This window comes from Phalangium opilio, unplaced genomic scaffold (assembly GCF_054372755.1).
Source record: "Phalangium opilio isolate 3A_F unplaced genomic scaffold, DU_Popi_V2 ptg000017l_1, whole genome shotgun sequence".
Classification (NCBI taxonomy): Eukaryota; Metazoa; Arthropoda; class Arachnida; order Opiliones; family Phalangiidae; genus Phalangium; species Phalangium opilio.
In genome coordinates, this window is record NW_028324151.1 from 4,445,464 (window position 1) to 4,460,873 (window position 15,410).

The window sequence follows — 15,410 nt, forward strand, 5'->3', positions numbered from 1 at the left end:
TGAGGTGAAAACAAATTCTTTATTAGGAAACAAACATTAAATATAATAGTACACTTATTTAAATTATAATACGCTATTCATCTTGAATTGATGATGTAACACACACAAAAAACGTATGAGGTATATTTCGTCGTGACTTCAAAGGCTCACACAAAAACAGTATGATTTCTAACTTATGGAACATGAACTTATGTTTCTATGAATGCATCTGACATTCTGAAAACGATTGTTGTTCAAGTTGTGACAAACGCAGGTCAAATTTACAATGGGCTGATCATGCTTCAGAGAAAATACTACTTAAAGATAGCTATAATTCTTCAAGATCGAGATTTAACCTTGACCCATATTCCACCCTTGGGACTAAGCACCATATCAAAACCTAAGAGCATTTTGTCCCTCGGAATATCCGAAGAAACCGTGAATCGTCTTAAGATTGTACTAAGAACGACTTTCATTTGTAAAATGGCGTATCTGTAACCTTTGGAAAAAAAAAAACGACTGACTAATTAGGGATTATGATTCAAGACATTTACTTGACATTACAACGTACCAGGACAGCCTCTAGGTCCCGCTGAAAATGCCAGAAACGCGTAGGGATCTAAATTATTTTCGCCATTGGACAAAAACCTTTCAGGTTCAAATGCTTCGGGATTGGTATAAACATCAGTATCCCGGTGAACCTGAGTGACGCCAATGACGCAGTTCGTCCCGACTGGAATAACTTTACCGTCTATTTAAGATGCATGGAAATTACCTTAATTGAAACACCTATAGGCAATGATTAACTTTTAAAGGTTAAAGGTCAAACCTATAATTAATTCCTGATCCAAAGTTCTTCCTATTACGGGAACAGGTGGATACAACCTAGCGGATTCTTTAATGACGCATTCTAAGTACTTTAACTCTTTGAGTTGTTCCAATTCAATCGGTACATCAGGATCATTACCAAAGACATCATCCAGTTCTTTGTGAACTTTGTTCAAGGCACTCTTGTTTTGACCCAAGAGGTATAAGGCCCAACTCATTGTCATGGCTGAGGTCTCGTGTCCCTATATTTAAAATAATTTCTAGATTCGCTGAGGAATCGTGCACTATCAAAAAAACTAACGGTACTAAGTTGCGGGAGTTTTCACCAACGAAAGAGATTGCTAAGCCTAATTTCATTTGAAATGAGAAGTTTGTACATGCAACAAAAATGATTCAAGCAACCATTGAGTTACGTATATTCAATTCACTAAACCAAGTGGAAAGTGTCATGATGAACACAAAAGTAAGATAGCGAAAGTTGTGGAACTTATGCGCTTCTTTCTACATTCAATGCACAACCTTTTACATGATGTTCTGTATCGGTAAAAATTGGTACCTTAATTCTCTGACGAAGGCAATCGTTTTATTATACACGAGATCAGGGAGAGTAGAATGAAATGCAGAGTGCAAAGTAAAAATTACCCCAAGTAGAAAAACTTCAACTTCATCTTGCACGTCCTCTATTGAGAAACGTTTATCTTCCAGATGCAATTCGAGCGCTAAATCCAAGAACGACAAATTCCTCGTCTTGCCGCCTTCAAGGATTTCCTTATTTTCAATATCATTGTTATTAGCGAATTTATCTTTCAATAGTTCTCGTTTTCGTTCCTCGATTATCTTGAAAACAATATCTTTCATTTACCACAATGAAATTTTAAATTGGCGTGTAACAAGAAAACTATGATTTTAATTACATTCATGGTGAAGTTTCGGGTGTAATTGAGCGCTTTGCTCCATTTCCGTCCTTGCGGGAACAGTTTAAATAACCAGTAGGGCCAATACCAAACTTTACCAATTCTATCAATGCAACAGAAGCTCAATCTACGTGCAAAACGTGATGGAAAATTATTATAAGTAATTTTATGGACTCTTTTAAGAGTGAATGGTTTTGGAATACTAATTTGAAACGTTTTTGATCGTACGTGTGAACGCTATCTAAGTAGATAGAATCTTCCATTTTCTGAAGGCCTAGTTGAACCCCCATAGCCGTTTCTGTGGTAAAAAGTTATAGCTTTTAAAAATGTGGAATTTTTATATCTATACGTAACGACTGAGTCGAATTGCTTTTTAACATGTATGGAGAATTGTATGGAAATCACGTTAAAATCGGCATAATTTGCGAATTAACTATTTGCATGCTATTATAAAACTTTGAAGTTCATGAAAATCAAGTCTTTTTCAGTTAAATAAGATGCCAATTAAGAGTTTTTCATTCCGAAATTTAGTTTAAACGAGCCTAGATCATACAATTAGACATATTTTTAACGACGTTTAAGCATAAGTTTATAAGATATGTACCATAAGTATGACTCTACCCATACTTCGTAATGCTTACTTAGAGACTTACAGCTCGAGCTAGTTTGAGCGAGAATTACTAAGCCTTTGACAGCGCCTCACCAGGTGTCGCTTTACGAGAATCTATGACCTAACTCACTTCATGACAAGCGAGTCTGTAACCAGTGACAAACTTATGGAATATATCTTATGAATTTATGGTTAAAGGCATATTAACCGAAACTTCTTTTTACAATCGAAGTTTCGTAACTTCAAATTTATCTACTTCGGACTAAATATTTTGATAAACGTTCTCATTACTTTATATTTATGATGGGAAATTAATGATAATTAAAAATGACTTGATTTTCGAATCAGTGTAAACCTTGTAATATAAATAGTATAACCCTTATCACTTTACCTATAATAATATCAAGTGTACAAAAACTCATGATATCAGCGGCGTTTATAGATTGGTTTTGCAAATCTTTCAGCTTATTGGCTAGGACCAAAGCTTGCTCTTTGAAAACAGGCAAGTAAGACTGGATTATTTTGGGGTAAACAGTGGGGGCTAATAGTTTACGATGAACTCTCCAAGTCTCTTTATCACTAAATGGATAATTGCGAAGAATTATAAATTTAATAAACTAATTAAACCTTGATTTTTTAATAAATAAAATACCTTGTTAGCAAACAATTTCTTAACCAAGGCTTCATGAATATATATTGTGGAGATTTCGAGACGTTTTCTTTGCATCGTAACAAAGCCTATATTAATTATTAGTGTTTGATTTAAATGAAACTATATTTCAGCATTAAGAAACGTTCGTTATTTTAAAATCCAGATTTTCTCAGTTTCAAAATTAATAAAATATTTTAAAGTTTGTAACCTTAACTGTGGAAGCTTTACTAAGTAGTACACACTTGACGTTGAAAAACTGAATTCTGCTTATGCCACTGCCACCGGTCAAAAAATGCATTCCATTCAATATTTCCAGGGCAACTATAGGTATAGAATCCGAAATAATTAGCAAGAAAATTTTGCAGGGCTCCCACACTATACTTCATGTTCAAAATTAAATTCAAAATCTTACTTGTAGTAGTCCCTAGCTTTCGACTGTTCCATAATACCGGATTCAACACCTCGTAAGTACAAGTCAAAAGATATTTTCCAAAACTTGGAATCGAAGAAAACGAACAATTATCAGCTTCCGAATCGATACTAGATTTATTTGGCAAAATCATTTTAAAACACGATAAAACGTAACTTAAAAGATTCCATAATTTATCCAATACACGAATCAAAATCATGATATTGTCTTTAAATATTATATATATCGAACCCGCGATGTTAACAATCGATCAGCTGGTCGATAATCGATGGAGGTTCGATATAAAATGAAGCCTTGTCGTTAAAGACGGTAGTTTTTAAATAATTCCATTCGATTATTCACGTTACTTTCACTATCAACCAGACAAGACGCACGTGGGGTCACCACGTTGTCGCGTTCAATTAGTTTCCCCTTGTTATATAAAAAAGAAAAGAAAAAATGCCAACCAATTGGCGAGAAAAAAGGGGTGTTAGATTATTTGCAAAAATTTTAATGAAACAGATCACGTACAGGTAGTTTCCAATGAGAGAACATCGAATTATTCCCAAGTTTCTTTAATATCCTAGCTAAAACCTTCCCCGAATTATCTTTCAATATAATAAAAATAAAATACCCTAAATTATTTAAATATCTCTTTTTAAGAAAGATTTTCACTTTCTGGAAATCCTTGTAATTTTTAGTCTATAATTCTACGAAACTAAAAAGTAATAAATTTACCCAAATTTTATTATACTTCAATCAAGAAGTGATATCTAGTTTATTAGGGAGAAGGTATAAGATGTCTAAGTATTCGCGCGCCATAGTCGCAGTCCCCCTTTCAAAATATAAGGAGGGGGGACGTAAAAGGAGGCAGGGCTATTTCGCCTCTCCTCAGTCGGATAATACCTAATTTTCGTCATTCGCGTCGCGCTGACGTGAGTTTTCAAGAACCAATGAGATGCTGCTTGTAATTTATAGGCGGGGATTAACTCCGGACCTTTGTTTGGACTGAAGATAAAGCTAGATTATAAATGTGGCGAATTTATACCTTCTCCCTAATAAACTAGATATCACTTCCCCTAATAAACTAGATATTGCGTTAGATAAGTGGCAATAAGTCGCAAGATGACTTGGTCCAATTAGCTAGCTGAATAAAAGCTAGCTGAATATCACTTCTTGCTTCAATATTATTCAATAATTGCAAAATGCAACGATATATAACTAAGATTAAAAACATCCTACAACATGATACTGAATTCTTAATTTCTTTAGACCCAAGGTGCTGGAAAATCCCTGGTTACTTAATAAACGCATTTTGGAATCTGACCTACAATTTATAATTTAAAGTCTCTCCGTATGTTGTAATTGTTACAAATAATTGAAGGGGATTTTTTTCTTCTTAACAACATTTTCCAAAGTTTTTCAAGTTAAATGTTATTGATACTTTCGGTTTTTAACCCTTTTTAAACAGTTTATTTGGGGATTTATTTATTCTTAATCGTCAACGCCCATCGTTTGATCGCTTATTTTATATACAGGGTGTTTCTAATAAGTCTGCCATTAATTAAGGGGGATGTTCTTTGGGAAATCAATTTTGAGTCGATTAAGGGGTCATCATTAAAACACTTTAATCTTAACTCGAAAACAGTGAGGCAAAATTGCATAAAGAACATCCATTAAATTTAATTTATATGGCAGACTTATCAGAAACACCCTGTATACACGCATAGTAACCACAGGCAAGGGCTACACGTAGAAGTTACCAAGGATTTATGTGTTTGAATATAAAAGAAAATGTATAAATCTTCAATAAATAAAAAGTTAACATTTAAAACTTCGATCAATAATGAACCTATATACTTTTTAAATTACAATTACCGAGATGTTTTTCTAGTTCACAAATAGTTAGGTCTTATCGATTCTCTTATCGTATTTCATTGTTATTCAGATTCATATACTAATTTCTTAGGAAAATTTCAAAATTCGACTCATGTTATCAATACTGTAAGGCAAGAACCAATAGGGAGCTAACAGCTGGCTAAGGGGAAGAGATAGTCTGACGTCACGCAGCCCCCCTCTGGTTTGCATTTTTGCGCGTAGAATACTGTTTCCAACCGTTAGGGGGGATGAAACTCCAGTAAGAGATAGAAGGGTGTGACGTTTCAGGGTCAGAAATGTTAGCTCCCTATACAATAACAGAGACCATATGAACGGCAGCTACCTTAGGTTTCAACGAGCTCTCTTTTGCCAATATGGCAGTAATACCACGTGACGGAACCGGGATAGAGTAACAATAGGCGACAAAAACCCGAGATCACGCATGGCACTACAGCTATATTTTTACCTCTAAAAGTTATCAGGCCTTAAATGGGTTCTTAATTATGTATATATTTTTGTATCATAATACTTTTAAGAGCTATCTAATCTTATTTAAAGGCAACACCTACGCGCACGCGCTTTAAGAACTCCAGATAACACGACATTACCTTATCCCCTACCTAAGAAAAACCACTGTTTCGTTATTAAAACAAAAATTAGCTAAGCCTAATTTGCAAAATGGCAGCAAAAATGAAACTCCAGTCAACCGCTATACTGACATTATTGTTAATGACAATATCTTTCACATCAGGACGAGATGAAACTTACAATATCTGTAAGTATCAAGTTACATACAGAAGCCATTTTCGCTTTACAAAATTTCTTACGAACTTTGCGGGCCAGTAATTTTCTTTTGTTTTTAAGTAATTAGATACTTTCAATGCTCTTCACGTTCGCTCCTAAAAATCACGTATCAGTGACTAAAAGTTTGATTAATGTAGATTCCGAAGTAGATTCACATTTGATTAAATGTTGGGGAGAAGTCCACCATTAGTTCCGGGGAAAAACAACCAGGAACATAAGGAATTGCGGGTAGCAATATGCGAACCAGAAGTTTTAACCCCCTTCACCCCAACAGCTACGGACGGCTATTAACTTTAATCTACACTTTCACGCGTATTGTTTTACAGAAAATGGACATGGTTCGCTGTCCACTGGTCCATGAATGATACAATGTATGAATATAAATTAATGTCTATATCTTTGACAGATTTTTTGAACGAGTTTTGCACCGAATATTACGACGAAGCCTATCAAACGTTCATGCCATTACCAATTAGCGTAAAACACCCGGAACGTCCACCGCCCCTATCGACAGCTTTGATCACATGGACCAAATCGCATCGTCACACGGCGTTCCAAAGGAATTGTTCCCTAGATATTACTCGAACCAAATACCAATCTGAATTTGGGGAGTTTCGTTTAAGAATTACGGGAGGCGTAGAATCGACAAAAGACACTGGTTCATGCAAAGATTACGTTGAGGTTGGTCAAGCGGGCTATTTTAACCAATAGTAATGTGTTATTTGTTTTTGTTGTTTATACAATCGTTATTGGCTCCCGTTCAAGCTTGAAACCCCCATACCTATAACGTTGCCTCTGTACCATCACCTACGGAACGGCACCGAAGTCCTCCCAGCATCCTCAGCGATTAAGTAGGGTCGTACAGTACAAAAACGTAAAGGTCGCCCTCTCTGTCTTAAAAATAGAAGGCTCTAGTAGTCATATAAATACAATGGCGCTACGTGGCAGCACTTAACAATCGCCTACTAAAGGGTAGGAGCGAGCTCAAGGTACACTGGGAGAGTTACGGTGGATTTCGCAGGTCGTCCATCATCATTACCGCTCCATCTTACCTCATTTCTCCCATGTTGAAGTAGCTGTTTGACGTTGATAACTATATGTTTCTCTCTTGATTCGAACTGTGCAAAGTACTTAATAGCAATTAACAATATATTGATGTTTACATTTCACAGGTTTCAGTCGGTACATTTAACGACACCAAACCTATCTTCAACAGTTGCAAATCTTTGGTTGATTTCTCCTACATAACCACTAGGAACGAGATAATACGAATTAGATCTCAATCTAGTAAAGATTCACTTGGAATTCCATTCACATTCGTAGTTACCGCGGTTAGGGAACAAAATAACACAAATTCTAAAGGTAACATACCTTACCAAGAATACATACAACTAATTAGAATCATTGTGTTACATCCATTTTCACTCAACGTATCTATAGGCGGAGTTTGTGGGGAGAGCTAGCTAGACTAATCATTATGTATGACGAATTTTACCTAGCGAAGCACCTTGAAGGCGCTCCTGACCTCGCGTTGATTACCAACCAATGAAACTACAGTTAGAAAGACGCCATCAGAATTATGAGGCGTCATACGGATTGTAAGTTCTCAAGCCCGGCCCACAAAACCCGCGTAAAAATTAACATGAGTGATATGGGTGCACAATGGTTCCTAGTAGCTGTATGCATTCCAGACCTTACGGAAACATTTTATATCGACACCTGACGTTATAGGTGGCTGTGGAGACTTATTCACGTGCCAAAACGGACTATGCCTTAACCCAGGAGTAAAATGCGACGGTCGGGATAATTGCGGCGATTTCAGCGACGAGGGACAAGAGTTAAACTGCCCACCAATCGAACACGATGACGACGACCATGGTAATATGATAAAATGCAAAATAATGAACTAATTCTACCCCAAACTAATTTATCGTTACTGGCAGATGAAGGTGCCAATTGGATGCTATTGGGAATTGTCTTGGGAGGATTTGTTATAGTATTCTTGACCATCGCAGCTGCCATCATCTTTATCGCTGGACACTACAACAAGAAGGCTAAAGAAAAGGTCATGAAAGAAGCCCAAACTGAAACGGAATACCCCGAGAAAGGAGCCGCTATTCCTTTAACCGAAAGATTCGAAAACGAAACCGACGTCAAAACGCAACAGTTTGAATATAGTGAACCTGCCAATGCCGAAGTTGAAGCCGAAAATCCGTTGTACGAATCGGCTGACAGTTCATTGTCATCAAATAAAGAAGAAAAATAGGCCAAATATCTTGACTATATTTAAATTTATGGCCTATATATGAAACTCTTTTGAAAAACGGCTTTGGACTACGCGATTTTTTTTTTACAATATTCATCAATTTGATTTGTATCACAGCAAACAGTGGAAAGGTTTCATGTTCAAAAAGGAATACATATAGATTTGTTCTACTTCGAATCTGTAAGACGTCATAGAGCCCATACCAATATCTATCTGATTGAAGGTAAAGGGAAGGGCTTAAAACTTTGTTAAACCGTTTGCTCCTCCTTCCTCGCGTTTCATTGGCTATTCACCCTAGGTAAACTCATTCACACAAAGCAAAAGATCATGCACTTGATAGGACGATAGCTACACCAACGTCACTCGGCTTCTAATTTCATATACATTGTGTGACGTCAGGGGTGACAGTTTCTACATGTCCTCCCCTTTAGTTCAAGCCGAAAGGCCCAGAAAATTAAAAGTTAAATTATGATTCCAAGTAGATTAAATCTAAGTATTTCTGATTCAAACTATAGGAAAATCGTTGAGCGCCAAAGGTTCAGGAAAAAATGCATATTCTCAGTGAAATTTATACATTGCTATTGCTTTAGATATCCATTATCTCTATTGCAATCTTAAATCGGTATAAGTTTTAAATTAATTTTGAAGATAATATTTATCCAAGCAACAATATATATATATATATACATCTAATTTTATTTGATAAACAAAATCAGTACGAAATTATCAGTATGATTTCGGGTCAAAGATTGCGTGAGCTAAAAGTCTAAAACAATTTTAATTTCTCTAATCAGTACGCGGGTTCAAAACTCCAAACGATGTTAAACTGTCGAGAACAATGAAGCTAATAAATTTTGGTTATGTACTGTTAAGTTGCGTTTATAGCGTTCGTTCATCTTATCCTAAATGTAAGTGTCTCAGAACTAAAAAGTATTTTATCAGAACTTTTACATATTCTTAAATTCGTGAAGTAGAATATAGAACATAATTAATTAATTATTCGTTATAACTGCATTAAAATTTAGATTACATGGACGAATTATGCAAAAACAATATTCATAACATAACTCTAAAGGATCCAAACACCCTTTACGAATCAACTGCCGTTATAAAATCATCACGAAGCCTGGATTACCCAAGAGGTTTATCGTGTAAAGTTACCATTTACCCGCCGCAAGACGGTGACTACGGTTTAGTAGCTTCAATAGAATATTTAGGAATGAGATTGGAAAGACTCAGTAATGAAAGATGTATGGACTATATCACGGTAATTTTTAATAGTACGGTAGTAGCACGCACGCTTCAGTGAATTAAAGTGATTAGGCCTAATGGTTTGATATTCTTAGATATCATTATGGGAAGGAGTTGGTTACGATAAAGTGTATCAGGGATGTAAAAGCTTGGAAAAACAGTTTTTCACTGACTTAATTCCCAATAAAGGCGGGATTCAAGTTGACATGAAAACTGCAATGGATATAGACCCAATTAAAAGGGGGTTTGATTTGACTTTAACGGTGTTTTCCAAAGGTGATTGTGATATTACATAAACTTATATAGCGAATTCCATCGGTTTTACCATAAGTTCATAAGATATGTTCCATAAGTTTGTCACTAGTTGCTGAGAGAGCCATAGATTCGAGGAGAGGCGCTGTCAAAGGCTTATTTCAGACTAAACAGGAAGATAGAAGTCCTGTAAAATTAACCACCGAGTGTAGGACTTCAACTCTCGCTTGTCGTTCTCGAACTAGCTCGAGCTCTAAGTCTCTAGCATTACGAACTTGTACAGGAAGTGTCATGCTTATGAAACATACCTTATAAACTTATGGTTTCACATATTCCATGGTTCGCATGCTCGGTCCGAGTTTTGCTCAGATGGAATTCGCTGTTAATTAATTAGTAGGTTGATTTAACTAGTGTGTTTGAAAGTTGCATCGCAAATTTATATAACTTTTAGAGCAATTACACCGCGATCAGCCGTATTTGTTTCAGTGTGATAATGGGAACTTTATTACGAAAGAAGTTATCTGTGATCGGAGATCAAACTGCGCAGATGCTAGTGACGAGTTCATGCATGGTGGAGCCAATTGCAGTGCGTATTACTAAAATTTCTGGGCGTTTCATTTCTAATGAATCAATTCGATTTAAGAAACGCAAAGGGCTAAATTCGCTCTGATTCTCGGGACTCTATTCGGTGTGGTGTTCGTAGGAGGAATAATAATCATGTATTGGAGTAGAAGGTCCAGATTGCAAAGAAATCGTGTTTTGATCTCGACAGTTAGTAATGGCAGGATGTCTCAACCTACTCAAACATACAGAACACTGCCTTAATACCATATGCTGGAGTAGTAATCTCGATAACCTAACCGTAATATACCGACTGATAAAAATGTATATTTTAATAAAATTTTTGGTTTGGAAAAAGATACGATTTGTTTCTTTATTGCTATTTGATAAGGCAAATTAAAAATTATAGCTAATATTAAAGACAAATAATTAAATTTTGAAGTGCCACTCTTAATGGTTTCCAACGGTATGTTAAAGCCTCTGTTGGGGTAGAAGCGGCCTTACTATAAGCAACTTGGTAAATTCGGTTGCCTACATTCGAATAACATTTATTTGCCCATAGATAAATCGCTTTATCGGAATTTGAGATAAATGTTAGATTAAATCATACAATGATATGGAAAAGTTGAAATAATATACTACAATTGGTTTGCGTTTCAACTATAGCCTTGTAGAAAGATGAGACGCTTTTTGCTTCAAGCGTTATGCCTAATATGGTTGGTTCAACTGAGCCATGGAATCAAGACTTGTACGTATACAATGCAGAAGTTTCATTGGTGGTAAGATATGTTCCATAAGTATGTCACTGTCTATACTTCGTAATGCTTCTGAGAGAGTTACAGCTCGAGCTAGTTCGAGAGAGAACGACGGAAGCGAGAATTGAAGTCCTACACTCGGTGGTTAATTAATTTTGCAGGACTCCCATCTTGATATTTAGTCTGCATTACTAAGCCATGAACAACGCCTCACCAGGCGTCCCTCGCTTTACCTCGAATCTATGACCTACCTACGTCACTTCATGACAAGCTCCAGTTTGTAACCAGTGACAAACTTATGGAACATATCTTATGAACTTATGATACGGTAATAAATTATAGACCCCATATTTAGATTACATGGATAAATTTCCGGAAACATATAACTTTGAAATCACTTTACGCGACACTTCTTACAATGATTCAGCAATAATCATTAAAGGTACTAATCAAACGTACCCGAACCAGGGAAGATACCAATTAACAATAAGGCCACCAAAAAATGTCCATAAACGATGTGGTCTAGTAGCCACAGTACAAAGCTTCAATATTGGTAGGAGTAATTCCATCTGCACAGATACGCTTAAGGTACAATGTGTTTCAGAAATTTGAAATGCTTATTATGCGTTTTCGAATTACTAAATTAAACTAACTATTGTATTATTTAAATATTACAGCTTTTTAACTCCAGTTATCGAAACGTGCCTTTCTTCTGGAATTGCACAAACATTCCTATTACATTCGCGATTGAAAACCTTTTTCAAGATTACTTAATGATACATTTGGATATAGGTAGATTACTCACGACAGACTTTAAATTTGAAATGACCATTACAACATACAGGCCTTGTGCATGTAAGGATTATAAGGTCACAGGGGGTTTTTTAACATGAATTAATGAGAAATATTACAATATTTATAGTGCAACAGTTCAAGAATTGGTATGAATTCTCTTGCCAAAATTATGAATGCATCAACAAAGACTTAAAATGCAACGGCAGAAATAATTGCGGAGACAATAGCGATGAAACTAAGGAAACCTGCTCAAAAAGTAACTAATTAACAATTTAGGCGTACGGTTACTTGAGTCGTTTAGTGCTTAGTATTTATTTATCGTTTACCAGAAGTAGGATATGACACTCTGTATCCTCCTAATACTTTAGTTACGTAACGCGATTCTTCCCGAGCTCATACACTCTTTTTTGTTCGCTCTCCCGCTCATCAAACTTCAGATGGGCATCGCACCGTGCTAGGGTAAATTCTTTAGCGGTTTGGTACTAAATCCTCAGCAATCAACCCACAAACATCGTATTGACGTGGGACAAAAATTTAAAACTGCGCCTTGACAAATAGTTAAGCTCTAATGAGGGAATTTTTTTATCGCGCATAAAATTCAGTTTAGTAACCCAGCAACAAAGGTTCTGACCTCTGACGTTGGGAAGAATCATTTTAGTACACTTCTGTCGAAGAGAAGTTTTATATACTTCTTTCTAGAAGTCATGAAATAACAATTTTAATCAACGACTTTTAGGTACGAGACCCATCAACATCGGAATGATCTCTGGAGTTGTGATAACCATCATCGTCGTTTTGCTAACTTTTTACATTTATGTTGGAATGAAAGTTCTACAAGGAAGACCAACGGATACCACCGGCGGCGTTAGCGTATTCGCTATCACCGTCAGTGCACGCACCACAACAATTACTCCTTTACCCTCAACGACAAGTTCAAGTTTAAAATGATAACGGGGAATAACCCTTGAACTATGACAAATTCGAATACATATCGTTTTCAAATCTCATAGATTTATTTTTTTTATTAAACACTGGTTTATATGGATATAATTAAGTTTTACCATTATACTTGTACACTAATCAACACTTTACATAATCGTCTATGGATGGGCGGGGATGTTATTGAGATTTGCGGTAATTGGTACACTGACTGGTAAGTCGATGTTAAAAATGATTTTTCTCTAATTACAAAGGTCATTTCTGCCTTTTTTTCTGGTTCTTGCTGTTGTATTTATTAAAGTAAACAAATAACCTGCCTTCTTCATCTACCTGGTTTTTGTAATAAGTGTATTTTTATAATATAGTGTTAATAATTAATAAGTGTTATTTCAATTAAATATTTCGTTGGAAAAAGATAAGATTTGTTCCTTGATTGTTATTTGATAAGGCCAATTAAGAATTATAGCTAATACTAGAAGGGGAATAATTCAATTTTGCAGTGCCACTTTCAATGCTTTCCGCAACGGTATCATTACCCAATGCCTCTGTTGGGGTATAGAAGCGGCCTTACTATAAGCAACTTAGTAAATTCGGTTGCCTACATTCGAATAACATTTATCTGCCCATAGATAAATCGCTTTACCGGAATTTGAGATAAATGTTAGATCAAAAGTAGATAGGGGGAAAGTAAAGCTCGAGGATGATCCTCCACCTTTGACTGTGGGTTTCCTCTATGTTTAGAAGCTCTCTCTCCTCTCCCTTACCCCCTATGCAAGTTAGCCAATGACGTTTGAGAAAACACTACTTTCGGTTTGATTAAAACATACAATGATATGGAAAAGTTGAAATAATATACCACAATTTTTAGTTCGTGTTTCAACTCTAGCCTAGTAGAAAGATGAGACGGTTTTTGCTTCAAGCGTTATGCCTAATATGGTTGGTTCAACTGAGCCATGGAATCAAGACTGGTACGTATACAACGCAGAAGTTTCATTGAAGGTAAGATACGTTCCATAAGTATGTCACTTTCTATACTTCGTAATGCTACTGAGAGACTTACAGCTCGAGCTAGTTCGAGAACGACAAGCGAGAACAGTGGCGTCGCTAGGCCTTTTTTTGGGGGGCTATAGCCTCCCCCCCCCCAAATTCCAAAGTTAGCCCCCCAAAAAAATCCGTAAACCCCACCAAAAAATTGTGGTTAGCATCCTGAAATTCTTTGGCAATATATAAAAAATTAAATTCATGCAGAGATGAATTTCAATATCAAACAGTACAATTTTGAAGAAAAGAGCAGATGGAGACAAGTAAAATGATTCATGTTCTTTCGAAGGGAGTTCCAATAGTGTGGACTAAAAGCTAACCAAAACTAAAAATAAGCTTAAGACGAGTGAAAATCCTTCATAATCGGTTCCGTTTTTATCAATAAAAGGCTGTATATCTTTAAAATACGAATAATTTCATGTTGACACAAAATTACGTAGTTTTAAAGGTCTACACATTATCCAATGAACCCATTATTATGCAATTTTTTTTATTAAGTTCTTATAATAACTAGTTTGCCCAGATTTAGCTCCCCCAAATTTCAAACCCTAGCGACGCTACTGAGCGAGAACTGAAGTCCTACACTGGGTGGTTAATTTTGTAGTTCATCTTCCTATTTAGTTTGTACTAAGCCTTTGACAGCCCCACCCGGCGTCGCTTTACCTCGAATGTATAACCTAAGTCACTTCATGAAAAAGCTTTGTCCACATTGAGCCCCGGCTCGCGTGTTCGCGCCTTATATTTGCCCTACTGTTCAGATACACGCAATTATTTTTCTTTTCCTATTCTGAGAGCCAATAAATTTTGAGAAATCATTGCGCCATCTACGTTGACCATATTTATTAATAGTGACTCGACTGAGCTGCACGCTGCTTCCGCCATTGTGAAAAAGTGATAAAAGCGAAACTAATCGACACCCTCCACACCCCACCCGTACTCTCGTCTGTGATTGGTGCTTTTCTCGCGAAGGCCTAGTCGCAAGAAATTTGCATCTTCGCGACATGAGGACGCAAAGTAACTAAAACCCAATTTGGACAGTAGAGCGATATTGCAAACAAGCGAAGATGCGAACGCGCAAAATGTGTCAGTCTGGACAGGGCTTAACCAGTGACAAACTTATGGAACATATCTTATGAACTTATGATGCGGTAATAAGTAATAGACCCCATATTTAGTTTACATGGACGGATTTCCGGAAATACATAACTCTGAAATCACTTTACGCGACACTTCTTACAATGATTCAGCAATAATCATTAAAGGTACTAATCAAACGTACCCGAACCAGGGAAGATACCAATTAACAATAAGACCACCTAAAAAGGACTATGAACGATATGGTCTCGTAGCCACAGTACAAGGCTTCAATTTCAGAAAGAGTAATTCCATCTGTACAGATACGCTTAAGGTAAAAATTGTCTATTTGAAATGCTTATTATGCGTTTTCGAATTACTAAATTAAACTAACTATTGTAT

At 36.2% G+C, this 15,410-nt stretch overlaps 4 protein-coding genes across 6 annotated transcripts in view; 3 read left to right on the plus strand and 1 right to left on the minus strand.

Annotated features, from left to right (window-relative positions):
- Nucleotides 1-15,410, minus strand: part of LOC149702603 (cytochrome P450 4V2-like) — a 26,433-nt gene continuing 11,023 nt past the window's right edge. Inside the window, exons 1-11 of one of the 3 annotated variants that reach the window (XM_089866459.1) lie at nucleotides 11,619-11,762; nucleotides 3,396-3,478; nucleotides 3,192-3,304; nucleotides 2,984-3,069; nucleotides 2,723-2,910; nucleotides 1,950-2,019; nucleotides 1,722-1,848; nucleotides 1,450-1,644; nucleotides 809-1,049; nucleotides 551-730; nucleotides 1-478 (exon numbers count right to left, since the gene is read on the minus strand). In XM_089866459.1, coding sequence (XP_089722585.1) covers nucleotides 318-478; nucleotides 551-730; nucleotides 809-1,049; nucleotides 1,450-1,644; nucleotides 1,722-1,848; nucleotides 1,950-2,019; nucleotides 2,723-2,910; nucleotides 2,984-3,069; nucleotides 3,192-3,304; nucleotides 3,396-3,478; nucleotides 11,619-11,728 — 1,554 coding nt within the window. In that variant the 5' untranslated portion in view covers nucleotides 11,729-11,762 and the 3' untranslated portion in view covers nucleotides 1-317. Of the gene's footprint in view, nucleotides 479-550; nucleotides 731-808; nucleotides 1,050-1,449; nucleotides 1,645-1,721; nucleotides 1,849-1,949; nucleotides 2,020-2,722; nucleotides 2,911-2,983; nucleotides 3,070-3,191; nucleotides 3,305-3,395; nucleotides 4,443-11,618; nucleotides 11,763-15,410 lie in introns of those variants that run through there. The other 2 variants (XM_089866460.1, XM_089866458.1) reach the window with 2 other exon arrangements.
- LOC149702604 (uncharacterized) lies at nucleotides 5,993-8,627 on the plus strand. Its single transcript, XM_089866462.1, has 5 exons — nucleotides 5,993-6,045; nucleotides 6,481-6,755; nucleotides 7,247-7,436; nucleotides 7,806-7,952; nucleotides 8,018-8,627. Exons 1-5 carry the CDS (start codon nucleotides 6,000-6,002, stop codon nucleotides 8,338-8,340), a joined length of 981 nt encoding a protein of 326 aa, XP_089722588.1. The 5' UTR covers nucleotides 5,993-5,999; the 3' UTR covers nucleotides 8,341-8,627.
- Nucleotides 9,088-10,709, plus strand: LOC149702605 (uncharacterized). The gene is made up of 5 exons (XM_089866468.1): nucleotides 9,088-9,248; nucleotides 9,366-9,607; nucleotides 9,687-9,867; nucleotides 10,295-10,429; nucleotides 10,487-10,709. Exons 1-5 carry the CDS (start codon nucleotides 9,179-9,181, stop codon nucleotides 10,666-10,668), a joined length of 810 nt encoding a protein of 269 aa, XP_089722594.1. The 5' UTR covers nucleotides 9,088-9,178; the 3' UTR covers nucleotides 10,669-10,709.
- LOC149702606 (uncharacterized) overlaps nucleotides 13,771-15,410 on the plus strand; it is a 2,645-nt gene continuing 1,005 nt past the window's right edge. Inside the window, exons 1-2 of the mRNA XM_089867135.1 lie at nucleotides 13,771-13,861; nucleotides 15,110-15,342. Of these exons, the coding sequence (XP_089723261.1) occupies nucleotides 13,792-13,861; nucleotides 15,110-15,342 (303 nt within the window). The 5' untranslated portion in view covers nucleotides 13,771-13,791. The remainder of the gene's footprint in view (nucleotides 13,862-15,109; nucleotides 15,343-15,410) is intronic.